At 53.0% G+C, this 17,365-nt stretch overlaps 1 protein-coding gene across 3 annotated transcripts; it reads right to left on the reverse strand.

The window, feature by feature from the left end:
- Positions 1-6,152: 6,152 nt before the first annotated feature.
- Positions 6,153-16,386, reverse strand: Asb10 (ankyrin repeat and SOCS box containing 10). 3 transcript variants are annotated; one of them, XM_076566699.1, is made up of 6 exons: positions 15,399-15,808; positions 14,980-15,247; positions 11,260-11,779; positions 6,924-7,037; positions 6,484-6,669; positions 6,153-6,284 (listed from the first exon to the last, which is right to left on the reverse strand). In XM_076566699.1, exons 1-5 carry the CDS (start codon positions 15,706-15,708, stop codon positions 6,484-6,486), a joined length of 1,398 nt encoding a protein of 465 aa, XP_076422814.1. In that variant the 5' UTR covers positions 15,709-15,808; the 3' UTR covers positions 6,153-6,284. The 3 variants fall into 3 exon arrangements, with proteins under 3 accessions (XP_076422814.1, XP_042129151.2, XP_006994735.3); XM_042273217.2 differs by lacking the exon at positions 15,399-15,808 and adding an exon at positions 16,013-16,386 and having other exon boundaries at positions 6,199-6,341; XM_006994673.4 differs by having other exon boundaries at positions 6,199-6,341.
- Positions 16,387-17,365: the final 979 nt, after the last annotated feature.

Below are 17,365 nucleotides of genomic sequence, written 5' to 3' on the forward strand. Positions count from 1 at the left end.
TGCTTGCAATATTCTCAGCCTGAGAAGCAGAGGCAGGAGGATCAGAAATTCAAGGTCATCTTCAACTACATAGTGAGTTCTAGGCCAGTCTGGACCCGAGGCCAGGGCAGCCAGGGCTACAGAGTGAGGCTCTATGAGCTGGAGGAGTGGAGGAGAGAAGGCATGCCTCCAAAACTCACCAGAGAAGTGAGCGGAAGATGCTGTCATTTCTGTGCGGTCCAGATATACACCCAATGAAGACAAGAGACAGAACTGGGGAGAAGATGCCACCTTAGAGAGAGAAGAGGTGCTTGGGCTTAGGTCTGGGAACCCCAACTCACAATAAAGAGCTAGAATACACCGTTGACGAAAGACAGCCTTCCAAACAACTCTTCGTTGAGTTAACCAAGCCCTCCCCGGTGCTGATAATGAAGACCAGATTTCAGAAGCATATTGTACTGAAGAAGGGAGAGGTCAAGCACTTGGTTTGATGGCTTTGCAGTGTTGGATACATAATAGAGGCTTATTGACTTGATGAATTACGGAGGGAACTTTGAGCTTACAATTACTGCAATTAAAGCTGTATGAGCAGCTCCCGCACCAATCAAATGACACACGGAGAAGAGCCATTTTTAAAAGTAATTGCATTCATTTTTTTTTTGCATAGGTAATAACATCACATAGAACAAAATTTCAAAAGCTCAGGAGGACATATGTTGAAATATCTCTGCCCCGAAGCTCTGATAGGAAATGCACACTCAGACAAGCCTGCCCTTCTCTGTGGCACAGAACGGATCATGCACTCTCAGGGACTCGAGGGTAAAAGACCTTGTGGTCTCAAAAATGTATGTCACCTACCTCAAGCCAAGAGCCTATTGTCTAGCACTTATACTCAGGGCAGTATACTCCCCACTCAAGCTGGCAAGGAGGTGGAGGTTTATATTTTGGTACCAATGATTCCCAGTGGGCAACCCACTTAGAAGTGATGATCTACGTGAGACCTCGGGGGCTTTGTATTGACCTGGCATGTATGCCAGACACTGAGCTCTGGCAGTCCATTTATATCTTCAATCAGTCCCTTGCCCTGCTGGGGTCACGAAGACTGACTGCTCTGGTCTTTGATGTTCAGTAGCTGGTATCACATGTTTAGGGGTGACTGCTGCAGCCCACTTTCTATCCTTGCTCTTGCATTCAGGGTGGAACTGAGACCACACAGTAAATGGGGAAGCATTGCTGGAGATTACAACAAACAAACCAAAAACTTGAAAGCAAGTTCTAGCCTTCCCTGAGCCACATGGGCCTTAGCACCTCTGACTTAACTTTTCTGTGTTTGAGAGAGGGGACATATCATCTACTCTGGCTGCTTACAAAGTAAGGATCACATGGAGATGAGGCAGTGTCCTCCAAACCGAATTCTTCCCGCAGGGAACAGGGGAAGAGCTTGTCTGTCCAAGGTAGAGGGGGCTCACCTTCCACCCAGTCAGCAGCACTTCAGGACCAAGGACAGATGCCGTTGGCATCAAACCTGTCAAATTTGAACAAAGCTGGCTCTTTACTAGCAGAAAACTGGGACCTTGATGACGAATCCCTGAACACCTAGTACCTGGTCTTTCCTAAAATGGAACCAGGGAGCCAGAGGGATGATTGAGCCCTTAAAGAGCACTGGCTGCTCTTCCAGAGGACTTGGGTTCTGCTCCCAGCACCCATGTGGCTGCTCTCAGCATTCTGTAACTTCAGTACAAGAGAATCTGACTCCCTCTCCCAACCTCCCTGGGAACCAGGCATGCACATATGTATATGTAGACAAAACACTTATGTACATAAAAATAAATCTAAAAAGATTAAACACAAATAATAAAATAAAATGGAGCTGTACATGTGCTCTGAGTCAGCCCGCTCTCACTGGACACAGCTTTGGGAAATGCCCCTGCACAGGAATATGGGGTTTTCCTTCTTTTCATTTCTTTGTTGGAAATACGCTCTCAAATATGATTATTTACTTATTTGGTTTTTAAAACAGGGTATGTGGGGAGGTGGAGGGTTGGCACACACCTTTAATCCCAGAGGCAGAGGCAGGTGGATCTCTATGAGTTCGAGGCCAGCCTGGTCTACAGAGTGAGTTCCAGGACAGCCAGGGCTGCACAGAGAAACTCTATCTCCAAAAACAAACAAGCAGCAACAACTACAACAACAAAAATATGGCTTCTGCGGCCTGGCTGGTCTAGTTCTTGCTGTGTAGATCAGACTGGACTCAAACTCACAGAGATTCCCCCTGCAGGCATGCACCTCTACAAGTGGATAAGTAATTTGATCTACCCTCTCTGCTTGGTCTGTGTCAGGCCTCATCTTATGACCTCTCCTTCATGTGCTGGCAACTGCACCTAGGACACAAAAAATGAGCAAAATGTTCTAAAGCCAAAGCCAACAGGTCCATATTTCTGACTCACTCTGGCGGGAGTGCCCTCCCACTGCGGGCCAAGTCGGGTTCTGTCCGCGAGTACCCTCTGGTGGCACTAGAACGCAACTACAATCCCAGCGAGGGAGGCGCGGAATGCCGCAGCGCCCCCTGGCGTTAGTCAAGAGAGTCACCAAGGGCAAAGGAACTAGAACTAGGCAAGAGGTCCAAGCTTCAGAGCGCTTCTTACTCCGGCAATGACTGCGGGGATCGGTGCGGGATTGTACACGAGTATCTTGAAGTCTAGTGTGCGTGCATGTAGATATGTGCATCTTCATTGTGTCAGGGTTCTCGAATTCGGTGTATCTGTTATGTTGAATGTGTGATATGTGTGAGCCCACCCGTTCACAGGCGGATAGGTTGGTGGTAGGGAGGTCCGCGCCTCCAGTGCAGGGCGGAGTCCTCACGGAGGCGTGAAATTGGTTTGGAGCAAACACATTATGGAAAGCAATTACCAGGGAGAGGTTTTGGGCCCGCGGGACCATCAGCCAGGAGGCTGGGGAGGAAGCTCCCTGGTTTGCAAGTGTCTGGTTGTCTAACCCCAGAAAGGGCCTTCCTAATGCTGCTTCTTTACGGGGCAAGGCATGGAGCAAGGCACAACCTCTTCAAACCAACCACGCCATACCACCTTTCTTGTCTTCCCTTCTTGGCTCCTTGAAAAGGAGTCCCATCCCTGGCATTCCCCAGACATAGCAGAAGAGCCTCTGAGGCTCCAACCCCTTTGTGGAGTCTTCTCATCACTCCCACCCTCCACACCTGGTTCTTTGTATTGTAACTAGTTCACATGTGTTCTGTGAGGGTGGTGTGAGTGTGTCGATGATGCTCCTAGGGCAGGGCCATGTCTCAGAGCCTTATATTTTCCACCTTAACCCTGGCAGTGTGTGGAAGGGATTAAATAGAATCGTAAACAGGATGCATAGACAGTTGTCCCCTAGGCAACGAGGTCCTCTTGAAATAGGGTTCATGTACTTCAAATTCATTGGTCCATCCGGCCTTTGAACGCTTCTTCTTTGAGATGTCTAACAGGCTAATCTGGCTATCTCTCTTGCCTTACTTGTTCAAGCCAAAAAAAAAAAAACAACAACAAAAAAAAAAAAACCGTGAGGCATGCTAGGTGAGTCCCACATATATTCCACCAGCAAGCACTATCCATCCCCACAAAGACTTCCAAAGCTACTCCATTGCTCTCCCCGTTTCATCCCAGGATGGTTGCTAAAGCCTCTGACTGACCTGGATTCTCTCTGCTTCCCCCACTAAGGCAGCCACTCCCGGCCGGGCAGCCTGAGGGACATAGGCCCAGTTGCTCCTCTGCTATTCCTCACATTCACTTCCATGCTGGCTCCTCCCTGTCATTCTGATCTCAGGTTAAATGCCAGCCTCCTCAAAGAGTACGTTTCCCTGTCACTGAATCCAAAATAGCGCCCCATTGGCGTCACATCGCTGTCTGCATCTGTCTCTAGACTTCGTGCTATGTGCAGTAACTCTCTTGTTGGCCCGGCATTTTCAGCAGAGTAGTGAGGACCGAAGACCAGCCCCGGTGACCGCTGCAGCCTTGTGCCTGCCCAGCCTAGAACACAGGAGGCACAGCAGTTATGGGCAAATCAGTGAACTCCGGACATCTCAGGGATGAGACGGGGTCTCCCAGAGAGATTCCCGCAGGATGACGAAGGACCTTCTTCAGTGGGTTCCCATCAACACCTGGAAATCTTCTCCTGGCCCCAACCTTTATCTTTGCAAAGTGCAGGTCTGCGGAAGACCAGACAGCCAGGCGTTTCCATGGCTGAGGGTGCAAACAAACCTTGACCCTCTTGGTCGTACCAGGGGCCATTCGCCAGCTCTCAAGCCACATGCTTGCACCTGAAGCCTAGGCTAGCGGGTGAGTCCAAGGTAAGTCCAGGCGCAGGGGCCAGGCCACCCACCGCCAGTCCACTTGCCTCTATGGCCTTCTCGCCTCCAGGCCCCGCCCCACATAGTCTGGCTTCCTGTAGCCGGCTGGAAAAGCGCTCTCAAGCCTGGGAATTCTGTCCAGTGACCCTTGACATCAAGGACCACAGCACACTTGCTGCGTGCTCTGCGGCTGGATTGCCCCGCCCACTGCTGGCTGCTGTGGCTCCAGCTTGTAGGGTCCTGGTACTGCAGTGTGAGCAGCGGCACCCCCGGCCTATCGGTCCACAGAAGCAGCGGCACCACCACCACCACCACCACCACCCCCGGCTTATCGGTCCACAGAAGCAGCGGCACCCCCCGGTCTACAGAAGCAGCGGCACCCCCCGGCCTATCGGTCCACAGAAGCAGGGGCACCCCCGGTCTATCGGTCCACAGAAATAGAAGCTTGAGTTTAGGGGAGGAGAATTTTGCTCCACAACAAGCTAACGGCAGAGTTAAGAGTAGAACCCAGCTCTGGTGACAGTTCCACATTCTTACCACAAAACTATGTTTAAAGAACCCAATTAATGCCAGGCTGGTAGTGCATGCCTTTCTTTAATCCCAGCACTCGGGAGGCAGAGGCAGGCGGATCTCTGTGAGTTCCAGGCCAGCCTGGGCTATAGAGTGAGTTCCAGGCCAGCCAGGGCTAATAGAGAAACTCTGCCACCACCACCACCCCAAAATAAACTGGGTTAAAGGTGCTGAAAAGAAGGCTCAGCAGTTAAGAGCACTGGCTGCTCTTCCCAAGGACCCAGGTTCAGTTCCCAGCACCCACATGGCAGCTCGCAATCCTCTGGAACTCCAGTTCTAGAGAATCTGACTTCCTCTTCTGGTCTCCAAGGACACCAGGCATGTACACTATGCACGGCCATGTCCCTAAGTGAAACATCCTTCGGTAGAGTAAAAAATGAAGAAGCAGAGTCAAAGCAACAAGGACAGATGTGCACCGAGTGATGCTCCCTGACCTACAGGGTTAGGCAGTGGGTAAAAACGGTTGTTTTCCTAACCCTGGGCCCTGCTTCCTTTCTCTCCCACATATGCTGAGCCCTTTTCCCAGCCCCCCCCCCCTTCTCTTCCAGCCCCTGGCCACCAGCTTCCCTTTGCTCCTGCCTCGGCCTTGCCCAGCCTTCAGGCTACCTGTTCTGGCAAAATCTCACTCTGGAGGCTATTTACCATCTCCTGTGGGGAAAGGGGCAGGTTGGCCCGGGACCTGCTGGCCGATGCTGAAGGGGGAGGTGGGGCAGCTTGTGCAAGGGGCAACCCACACGGGTTCTGTGTGGAGGAACCACCTCAAGGAAGGTGGAGGCTTGTGTCGGAGATGGGACCAAATCACACGCCTTGCAGGATGTAGTGGGTAGCCATCCCAGCTTTGGTCTGGAAGTTCCAACCCCCACTGAGGCTTCGGTAACTGTCACACCTACGAGGCGGGGCTGAGAGAGGACCCTGAAGACCTGAGATCTGGATGCCCCGGCTCTCTTGGTTCCTGGACCCTGGACATTGGAGGTAGACCAAGCAGAGTTCTCCAGAGAACACTGCCGGACTGCGCTACACCTTTCCCGGACTCTGTTACCTATCCCTTCACTTGTAAGTTACCCCACAAAATAAACCTCCCTTTTAACTACGTGGAGTGGCCTTAATAATTTCACCAATAGCAGGGGTTTTGTTTTTGTTTTTTAAAGACAAAGTCTCACCAAGTAGCACAATGTGACCACTCCCACCTTCCTGCCTCTACTTCCCAAGGACTAAGAGAACATCTGTGCCATTACGCCCGCCGGGCTTCAGCCTGGAGGTTTCGCCCAGGCGCTCTCTCTGCATCACTATCGGCTGGATGGTCATCTGTTTTCTTCTCTCCAGTGTGGATCAAGTCATTCATTCCTGTCTTGAAGATGGACCTTGTGCTGGCGGGATGACCTGACTTGAGTCCCTGCAGAGAGAGAGGTGCCCCTTGGGGAGCCTGCTTTGTTCTCAGGGCAGGGCACACCTGGAAGCAGAGGAAGGGCAACAAAGAACTCCAGTGGCCCCGGAAGCAGCTGCTCCGGACCGGAACCATCATCCGGCTCTCTTGCCTCCTGCCCATGCCCCGTCCCCAAGCATGGTGGCTGTCCCCGGAAGCCAGGACTCACCTAGTAAAGCACGTCCTCAAAGTCCAGCTGCAGGTAGCGGAGCAGGCTGGAGGGCAGGGGAAGCCGTGGCAGCGCGTGGGGCAGAACGCCCTCCAGGTGACAGCGCAGTGCACAGCGGCTGAGATGCTGCAGCGACCTGGGCTGCCTCACCAAGGCAAAGAGGGACGAGTAGAATCGTTGGTGCTTCTGCAGACGGGAGGAGGGACTCGGTGAGGACAGCCTTGGACCACCGGCTCCTGCTTCTTCTAACAGGACCAGGATGGTGACCACTGGGAGCCTCTCAAGAACCTCAGGAACACTCTCAGAACTCACTCCAGAGCGTATATTTTTCTAGGACATGAGTGGGCTGCTGGGTAATTTCTAGGGAAGATTGACAAGGCTGCCCCTTAGGGAATGGTGTCTCTCAGGGCCAAGCTGAGTGATGTGTCCTGGACACTGACCTGGGCAATTTCAGGTGGTACCAAGCCCTTGGCCTCCTCGGGAAGCTGCACCACACAGTAGGTGTTCATCAGGACCTCGATGGTGCGTGGGCACATGCACCAGCGCTCCAGCACCTGCAAGAGAAAGATTCATTAGGGGATCTTATCAGGTCATGTGGGATGTCGGGATGACAGTTGTAGGGTCAACTTTCTCCCCCAAATAAACTAACAGCTGACATGCATGTGACCTCGTGTGAAAATGGGGGCTTGTTTACCTCTGTTTTTTTAATTTTTATTTGCTTATTTAATTTTAAAGATTTTTATTTAAAATTATTTCTGTGTATGAATGTGTTGCCTGTGTTTACGTCTGTACATCACATATGTGCAGTGCCTGTGGAGGCCAGAAGAGGATGTCAGATCCCTGGAACTGGAATTAGAGACAGTTGTGAGCTGCCGTGTGGGTGGTGGGACTCAAACCCGGGTCCTTTGGAAGATAACAAATGTTTTTTAATTGCCGAGTCATCTTTCCAGCTCCTTTTAATTTATTTATTGAGATAGATCCCACTGTATAACCATGGCTTGCCTCAAAATTGTTATGTAGACTTGGCTGACCTCAAACTCACAGAGATCAACCTGCTTTTGCCTCCCAAGTGCTGGGACTAAAGATGTGTGCGACCTAATGCCTGACAAGAGTTTATTATTTATTTATTATGTGTCTTATGTGTCTGTGTGTGTATTCTAGTTTGTGGGTGCCTGCAGAGGTCAGAGAAGGGGTCAGATCCCACGGAACTGGAGTTACAGGCTGTGGTGAGCCACCCATGTGGAGGCCCTTGAATTCTTGAATGCTGACATCACACATTTGCACCACCATGCTCAGTTTGGAAACAGGACTTTTGCAGATTCAGCTAAGTCAATGGTTATTAGGGTGGTCTCTATCTAATATGGCAGTTATTCTTATATGAAGACCAGGGCTTGGATATAGCTTAGTAATTTTCCTAGTGTTTCTGAGATCCTGGTCCAATCCCTAGGACCACATAAACCAGGTGTGTAATGCCTGTGATCCCAGTAAATCGAGAGATGAAAAGAGGAAGATCCAAAGTTCAAGATCATCCTTGGTTCTATCACAAGTTCAGGGCCTGTCAGAAGAAAGGTGGCCCCGTGAGAATCTCAGAGTGATACGGCCACAAGCCAAGGAATACGAGGGAATCACCAGCGCTAGAAAGAGGTGTACGGTACACCTCCTTGGGAGCATCCAGCAGGAACCAGCCTCGTCAGCATCTCTATTTCGTGCTCCAGGCTTCAAACCTGGGAGGGGAGGACTGCTGTGGCTGTCCACGGCCCTGTCTGTGGTACTTTGTTGGAGCAGCACCAGAAAACCAACAACTGTGTTTCTGGTGTTCCCGTGGCTTGTGCCCAATTCTTTCCCCATCACTTTGGAGGCATGAGCCTTTAATTCTCAGTCCTACTAGACAGGGACTGTTATTGTCCCCAGGTTACAAGTGAGGGAAACTGAGGCACAAAGAAGTTACGAAGCCTGGCCAGATTGCAGTTCTAGTAGGCATGCCTGGCCCAGTGGCTCTTGGCTCCCAACTACTACACCACCCTACCCTTCCACTTGTCTCCCCCGGGCTCTGTCCTGGACTTCTATGCTGGCTAAAAGGTAGCCCTGGCCTGGCTGTGGGCTCCTGAGCAGACACAAACACCCAAGCTTGTGTTGGGGATGCAATTCAGGCGGTAGAGGAGTCGCCTTGCATACACAACGTCTTCGATACAATTAATTGTAAGCACCATGTGAACTTGGCGTGGGGTACAGGCCAGTCATCCTGGCACCGGGAAAGTGGAGGCAGAACGATCAGAAGTTCAAGGTCATCTTTGGCTCCATAGAGAGTTTGAAGCATCTGGGCTACACGAGACCCTTCTCATAAACACAAAAGCCCTCACTGGAGGGATGCCTCCACGGTTAAGAGCACTTGGTGCTCTTAAAGATGACCCAGCATCTGCGTGGCATCTCACAACCACGGTAACTACAGTTCCAAGGGACCCCACACCCTCTTCTGGCTTCTGTAGACACCAGGCATCTATGTGGTGCACAGACAAGAACGCAGGCAAAATACTCAATACACATAAAAATGTTTTAAGTTTAAAAAAAAAAATCAGGCACAGTGGCACATGCCTTTAATTCCGGCACGCAGAGGTAGTGAATTGCTATGTGCTGTCTCCCTGGGGAGCATTTCCACACAGGACCTGCACCTAGCCCGTCATAGACACCACGGCACACGCCAGGAACCTGGAAACCCCTGCTTCCGGTGAGCAGTGGGGGCAGGTGGAAGGACCTTGTCGGGCACAGGGGCTCCTGGAGTCAGCACTTGATGGGTCTAGTGCTTCCGGTTCTTGCCCTGTCTCCGGGCTGTGCTTACCAGAGCTGTCTCAGCTTAGCCTGCCGGGACTTTAGCTTACATCTCCGCTGGATGTGCCTGCTCTGATCCCTCCCTCTCTCCAAGGAGTCCCTGCGCCAAGTCCCACCTCCAGGAAGCCCACACTGAGGCTGCGCCAGCCAGCCTTGCCCTCTCCCCTGCCTCATCTGTATATTGGTGCGACGGACGCCTGACAGCTTAGAACGATCTTTCTCACGCATCAGCTTCATCCCAGAACACCAGGCCACGCCCTCTTCTAAGATTGCACCTGTGCACCGTATTTCCCACGCTAACTCTAAGATGTAAAGAACTCCCCCGATCCTACTATCTTTTTAAAGATGAGGAAACAGGCATAGGGAGATGAAGCAACTTGCACACACCCTGCGCCCTGCATTGGAGCCTACTTTTTTCATGGTCACCAGACTGGCAGGCTGTTGGCGGGCTGGGCAGCCCAGTGTGCACTGTCTGGGAGGCACTGGTCCTCTCTGCACTACTACAACTTCCTATCCCCTTCAGCACAGGCTATATGCCGTGCTAGGAGCTTGAGAGCCAAAGACTTTCAGCGACTGCCACACACACAAGTGTCAAAGTCAGAGCCGCATTCAGTCTTCAGCAACCAGCGCAGTGCATGTCTCCCCGAGAACTGCTGAGGCCGTCGGGGCACACAGACAGTCTCAGAGCCAGCCTTGCTGGGAGGGCTGGGACTCCAGCCAAGGCCCGAGGGGCTGCGGACTGTGAGAAAGGGACACACGCTGTCCTTTACTCTGCCAGTCACCCCTTCCCCCAGAGACAGCTAAGGGCCAGAGGAGGCTGGCGGGGGCAGGTGTGGGGGCAGAGGTGGGGGTCTTGGAATGTCTGTCTGCTGCTGTACCAGGTCCTCTTCCTGCCCCCGCCCGGCGGGGAAATCATTAGCTGTCAGAACCGCAGTCAGATTACAGGGAATTGCTCGTCTCCTAATTATCTGGTGTTAATAGGAGATTAATTAGTGTTAATTGTTGATTTTCTTGTATTTTCCCAAAGGGGAGACCAATCTGCCGAACTCTCGGGCTGTTTAATTATTTGGTCTTGCTTAGGAATCCAGACAGATGCTGCTAGGTTTGTGGGCAAAGGGGAGAGGCGGGGACAACCGGAATGACTCAGGGGAGGAGGGCTGGGCTAGCGGGCCGTGCCTGTAGCCGGCACCCCTCCCAGAAGGCCAATTTAGTCTTGACATATCCCTTTGAGAACAACTGTCCGCCGCCGCCACAGGCCCAGCAGCCTCCATGTCACAATGCAGCTCAGCGTAGCATGAGCCAAGTTCTTTCCCAGGACATCCTACCCCAGCATCTCAAGTGGAACCCACTTCGGAGACGCTGACATAAGACACAACTGAGAGGTGACAGTGAAAAGCATTGTCAGAGGGTGGGGACAGGTGGCTGGCAGTGGCTGGGGGCCGGGGGGAGGTTGTCCTAAACTTCAGAAAGCAGGGCTGTGTTCCATTGCCTTGGGGAGCAGCGGATTCGAGCTCTGTCCACGGGAAGGCTCACCCAGGTCCAGGGCACATCTTGCTCAGCGGATCCTGCTGCTGTGTCAGATCTCTTCCGACTCTGTCCCAGGGTCTGAGGAAGGCCCCCCTAAGCCCTCACTGCTCCCCTCACTGGTCCTGGCTCTTCTGTCCTGATCTTTCATAACAGTCCCACGGCCCTCAGTCCTCCTTCCTCAAGTGTATGCACACACGTGTGTACTCACACACATACCTGTACACACACACACACACACACACACACACACACACACACACACTTGTTGGCTCCTTGTTCTTAGATCTCACGTACTTGTTGAATGAAAGAAGAAACTAATCTGTCTGCTCAAGGCCTCCCAGTTACTTTGAAAAGCAAACATGTCTCTCCCGGCCCCCAAACCACAATGACCTTCCCCTGCCTTCAGCCCCATGCCCCCTGTACCTTGGGGAGTGCCCCTGGCCAGACTCGGACGGCACCGTGGTTGAGGAGAACTCGCACCGTGTGCTCGGGGCTGCGGGCCAGGGCTGTAGCTGGGCCTTGCAGAGCACAGTGCAGAGGTGTGTGCCCCCCATAGTCCATGGCGTTAGCGCTGACACCACAGGACAGGAGCAGCTCCACGACAGCCGAATGGCCACGGCGGCAGGCCAGGTGCAGGGGCCGCTGCTTGTCCTGGTCGGCAGCGTCGGCATCCGCCCCAGCCGACAGCAGCAAGCTGCACAGTTGGAAACAGCGGCCGGTGGTGGCCGCGGCATCGGTCGGGGATTGACAGCGGACATCACAGGCAGCCAGCAGTGGTGTCCAACCTTCGGCATTGCGGGCGTCAGGGCACGCACCCCATCTTAGAAGCAGGTCTGCTAGTTCCACATGGCCCAGCCGGGCAGCTGTGTGCAGAGGAGTCTCTTCTTCATCCTCAGACCGACCATCCACGTGTGCTCCAAACTTCAGGAGCAACTCCACACACCTAATCAGGGAGAGAGAGGAGGCAAGCAAGGTGCATTTCTGCTGGTCTGAGCACAGCAAACACACCGGGACTCTGCGGACCTCAGGGTTCGACACCCTCCTTCCGTCCAGGCTTTCCCAGAAACAGGAGGCAGAGTCAGCAGGGGACCCTCTGTGCTTGCTCTCCAGTTCTGGAACTCAGATGATCTCTTCTCTGCCTCTAAAGTCCTGGGATTACAGGCACCAGCCATCACAGCCCATGATGACACCTTCCTGGGTTTTGTTTGAAAAGGTTTCTTTTTACTATTTTTAAAATGGTGTGTGTGTGTGTGTGTGTGTGTGTGTGTGTGTGTGTGTGTGTGTGTGTAAGCATGTGTGCTCAAAGGCATTTGATCCCCTGAAGCTGGAGTTATTGGCAGTTGTGAACTGCTTGATATGGGTGCTGGGAATCAAACTCGGGTCTCTGTGAAAACAGTACACGCTCTTAACTGCTGAGCCAGCTCTTCAGCCACTAGCCTCAAAACCAAACTCTCAGGAGTTGGAGAGATGGCTTAGCAATCAGGAACACTGCTGCTTTTCCAGAGGACCCAGGTTCAATCCCCAGCAACCATATGGTGACTTACAACCATCCAAACTCCATTTCTAGGAAACCCTATAGCCTTCTTCTGACCTCCTTAGGCACCAGACACATACATGGCACACATACATATATGTAGGCAAAACATACACATAAAATAAAATAACCTTTAAAAACAAAACAAGCCGGGCGGTGGTGGCGCATGCCTTTAATCCCAGCACTCGGGAGGCAGAGCCAGGTGGATCTCTGTGAGTTCGAGGCCAGCCTGGATGACCAAGTGAGTTCCAGGAAAGGCGCAAAGCTATACAGAGAAACCCTGTCTCGAAAAAAAAATAAAATAAAATAAATAAAATAAAATAAAAAACAAAAAAAACCTGAGTTCTTTCTGCAGGAATCATCCTCATGCGAACACAAGCCACAAGAAGTCACCATGTGGTTGGAACATGTTCCTCTGATGGCCCGGCCTCAGTCCCTAGTACTCTATCACTCTCACATCCTAGAGGACACCAAAGCTGTGAGGACGGGGATCTTGCACAGGCTTATGCATTAGTGAGAGATGGAGCTGACAGAGCTCAGCGATTAAGAGCACTGACTGCTTTTCCAAAAGACCCTTGTTTGGTTCCCCGTACCCACGTAGTACCACCGTTCCTGGTATGGATTTATTTTATTTTTTGAGGCAGGGTTTCTCTGTAGTTTTGAAGCTTATCCTGGAACTCACTCTGCAGACCAGGCTGGCCTTGAGCTCACAGAGATCCACCTGTCTGTGCCTCCTGAGTGCTGAGATTAAAGGTGTGCACCACCACCACCCAGCTGGAAATTTTTATATTGTATGTATTTCACTACAATTGCCTATTTACTTTTTTGTTAGGGCTTCTAGGGAACTTTAAATTACATCCACGGCTCACTTGTTCCCTCTCTTTTCCTCTCAGTCTCTGTTTTGTTGAGAAAGGGTCTGATCTGAAACTTGATATGTAGCCTACACTGTCCTAAAGGTCACTATGTAGCCAAGGATGACCTTGAACTCCACTCCTCCCGCCTGCATGTGCCATCGCTAGGACTGCGGGTGTGTGCCGCTGTGCCCTGATCTACTTTAGATTTCTATTGGACCATACTGGTGTGTGCCGCTGTGCCCTGATCTACTTTAGATTTCTATTGGACCATACTGGTGTGTGCCGCTGTGCCCTGATCTACTTTAGATTTCTATTGGACCATACTGGTGTGTGCCGCTGTGCCCTGATCTACTTTAGGTTTCTATTGGACCATACTGGTGTGTGCCGCTGTGCCCTGATCCACTTTAGAGTTCTATTGGACCATACTGGTATAGACTTTTTCAACTGTGATGTGACTAACCCCGGAAACCCCCTGGTGGTGAATGAGCTTAACAGGGGAACAAAGCCTATAGGAGGGCACTCGATGGGTGACTTGTCCCTTTCTGCAAGGCATAAAGTCATGGAGGGAGGGCCTGAGTTCATGGGGTTTCCAAGGACCCTTCTGTTCAGAGTCCACAGTGACGGCAAGTGGTAAGTGGGGTCTCATCCTCTCAGGGTCCTGAATCACAGGTCACAATTATTTAGATCAACGCAAAGGAATATTTCCCTGTGGAAGATGAATCACAGACACACTTTGATGTGCCAATCAGTATCTTATGAGCTTAAATTAGTTTTTCTGGCTTGGCGGTGGTGCCGCACGCCTTTAATCCCAGCATTTAGGAGGCAGAGGCAGGCGGATCTCTGTGAGTTCGAGGCCAGCCTGGGCTACAGAGTGAGTTCCAGGAAAGGCGCAAAGCTACACAGAGAAACCCTATCTTGAAAAACAAACAAACAACAAACAAAAAAATTAGTTCTTCTGTTGTGCTTGGGATAAGACCCTGGGCTCTGGGAGGCTAGCGCTCCACCACTGAGCCACATCCCCTCGACCTAGTCCTTTCCCCCTCGGTATGCAGCCAAGGATGGCCGTGAACTCCTAACCCTCCTGCCTCCATCTCTCAAGATGCTGGTATTTTAAGCATGCCCCACCAGGCCTGGTCCTTAAGCTATTCTTGAGCTCATGGACGTGGGCTCACCCTGATGATTCGGGAATCAGCCTGCTGCTCTACCCACTCCCAGTCCTTCAGAGTCTGAGCTACAGGGCAGCAGGTCCCCTGAGGATAGGACCCTGGAACACTGGATGAGCGAAGAAAATGTTAAAATTTCACAGTGGTACCATCTTCTCCGTTACCAAGCTGGCCAGAGCCCTCAGTGAAGGCCATGAGGCTGGGCCCCTGCTCCAGATCTCCACACTCCCCCAGGGGAACAGAAAAACCATCTCAAGTTGGTGTTCCTGTTCTCTCTCTCTCTCTCTCCTCTCTCTCTCTTTCTCTCTCTCTCTCTATCTCATTTCAAGACAGGGTTTCTCCGTGTAGTTTTGGTGCCTGTCCTGGATCTTGCTCTGTAAGACAAGGCTGGCCTCGAACTCACAGAGATCCTCCTGCCTCTGCCTCCCGAGTGCTGGGATTAAAGGCATGCACCACCGCCACCACCGCCACCACTACCCAGCTTCCTGCAGTTTCCTAACCTGGACCAATGGATGTCTTGGGAGTGACTGCATGTTGACACCACCAGCCCATCCTGCCCCCTTGAGAGTGGGTCCAGGATGAGGTCACTCACTCAAGGACACCAGGGCCCCGGCAGAGGTGCAAAGGGCGTTTCCCATCCTGGTCAGGGGTGTTGGGGTCCGCTCCGGCTACCAGCAGCACATGGACGCAGGCGGAGTGACCTGCAGCACAGGCTTCATGCAGGGCGGTGCGGCCTCCAGGGGCACTGTCCGGCTTGGCTCCACGCCTCAACAGCAACTGAAGAACTTCAGTGTGGCCCCGGCTGGCTGCCACGTGCAGCGGAGTGGTCAGCTCCTCTTCATACGTCAGAGACCAGAGTCCTAGGGAGAGGGGGACAGAGGTCTCAGATCTCGCGGGATGGGGAAGAGCTGCCAGGCAAAGGGATGAAGCTGATAGAGGCGGAACGAAGGAACCCGGCTTGGTCTAAAGCCTCCCCTCCCCCGCTCGGACCCCTCCACGCCCCGCCCATACTCAGAGCACGGATGTTGAAGCGGAAATCTCTCCATCGCTCTGGGTCGCTGGTATCAAAGATGGAGTCAGGAGCCAGGCCAGTGCTGGAGTCCGCAAGGATTTGAGAGACCGAGCCCACATCCCCGGCCAGTACTGCCTGCCAGAAGGCAAGGGCAGGTCCTGAAGCCGTGCGGGTGATGATAGGTCCCGGGCCAGGCTCGTGGTGCTCCTCAGACCCTCTGTCAGGCTTCTCCACCAGCCTGGCACAGAGGGTGTGTCGGTCACCCTGAGGCTCTCCCTGGCACTCCTCTGGGGACCAGCTCATGAGCATATGGGGAAAGGGAGAGTATCAGGGAGGAAGAGGAAGGGACTCTATGCAGAGAGGGGGAAACACAGGCAGAGGGAGCAGAGGTCCCGTGTCCCACGCTGGAACCTGACCTGGCCACAGTGTCCGACAAGAGCTATTCTGGGCTCCACATGACTTCTATCTTGGGCCAAGGTCTAGATTGGGAAAGTTTGGTGTGAGGGAACAGCAGCTAAGGACTTCAGCTTGCCCTCAGTCCTTGGGACCCCTATTCCTGAGGCAGCCAGCCCTGCTCCCACCCCTGGCCTCCCCAGCCCCAGCTGCCCCTCACCCCTCTGGTGGCTGCTCCAGCGAGGCTCAGCTGCCCGGCTCTCCAGCAGCAGGTCAGCTGTGCTGTGGGGGGGGAACAGGTCCTGCAGCCTCGCCAGGTCCCCAGTGTACAGTGCGTTCTGCAGAGCCATGTCGCGGCAGAGCAGTGGTGATGACCGAGGGGTCCTCTGGGCCGAATAGGACTGAGCTCTCCAGATCTGGCAGGTAAGGGCAGAGGGGAGACACCCCAGATGATGTCTTCGGTGGGGTGGAGAACTCCTTCCCCCAGGCATGGCTGGTTTCTAGGAGAGGGAGCCAAAAGAGCAAGACTTGAGCCACGCTGAAGTTGGACTGTGCAGGCAATGCTGGGCCCGGCCAGGGGGAGCACGCTATGGGAGGAACAGGAGGGCCACCTGGCCAGCTGTAAATAGCGCTGGCCTCTGAGGGCCCAATGGAATGCTCCTGCTGGAGAGAGGAGAGAGAGGAGCAGGACAGAGTGGTGCGGAAGCCACTCCGAGCTTCACTCCCAGGCTGAATGGCGTCAGGGTTGATGCTCTGCCCAAGCCATTGTCTCGCAGACAAAAACAAAAAGTTCCAGAGGAGAGGGTGTGCCTAGGGACACACGGGTAACTTGCCCCAGCGCCAGGACTGGACCTGTGATCCTAAGCCACTTGTTCCATCATCAGTCAGCTCCAGCTGCCTAGTCTGTGACCTCCAGGGAGGCTGCTGATTCCTGTTCCTCGAATACAACCTTCCGCTCCTAAACACAGAGGAACTTGGTGTAGATGAGCACCAGAGACTCTGTCTGAGGCACTCTCAGGGGGGTCTCTGGAAGACAGACTTCTGTCCAGGAAAACAGGGCTCAGTCCTCAGGCAGCAAAAGAATCACTCCCACACCCATCCCAGCTGCTGACCTGCTCTGATCATCAACGCCTCTTCCAGATGCTGGCCCTCGTTCCCATCCCAGGCACCAACTTCCCACCCAGCTCAAGTTCTGGCCTCCCATCATGGTACCGGTCCCCCATACACATCCCAGGCATCAGCTTCCCCTGCCCATCTCAGGTGCCGACTTCACTCCCTGGATGCCTCCCAGCATCTCCTACCTGGCATCTCTACCCCTCCATAATTGTACGGAAGTCTTAGCTGGAAGTGACATAGAAAACCTCTCTGACCATTCAGCCCAGAAGATAGACTGCTTTTGTTGAGGAAGGTGGGAATAAGAGGCAAAAGAATGGAGGAAGGAAAAGCAGAGGGAAGCTCTTGGGCGCGGTTCTGTGGAGTCTGCCTGCTGCAGGCTCTGTGCTCTCACCTGGTCTGGCTCACACTGGCAGGGCGCCGTGGGCACTGACTGACTTTTCTCATACCCTCTGTACAA

This window comes from Peromyscus maniculatus, chromosome 3 (assembly GCF_049852395.1).
Source record: "Peromyscus maniculatus bairdii isolate BWxNUB_F1_BW_parent chromosome 3, HU_Pman_BW_mat_3.1, whole genome shotgun sequence".
NCBI lineage: Eukaryota > Metazoa > Chordata > Mammalia > Rodentia > Cricetidae > Peromyscus > Peromyscus maniculatus.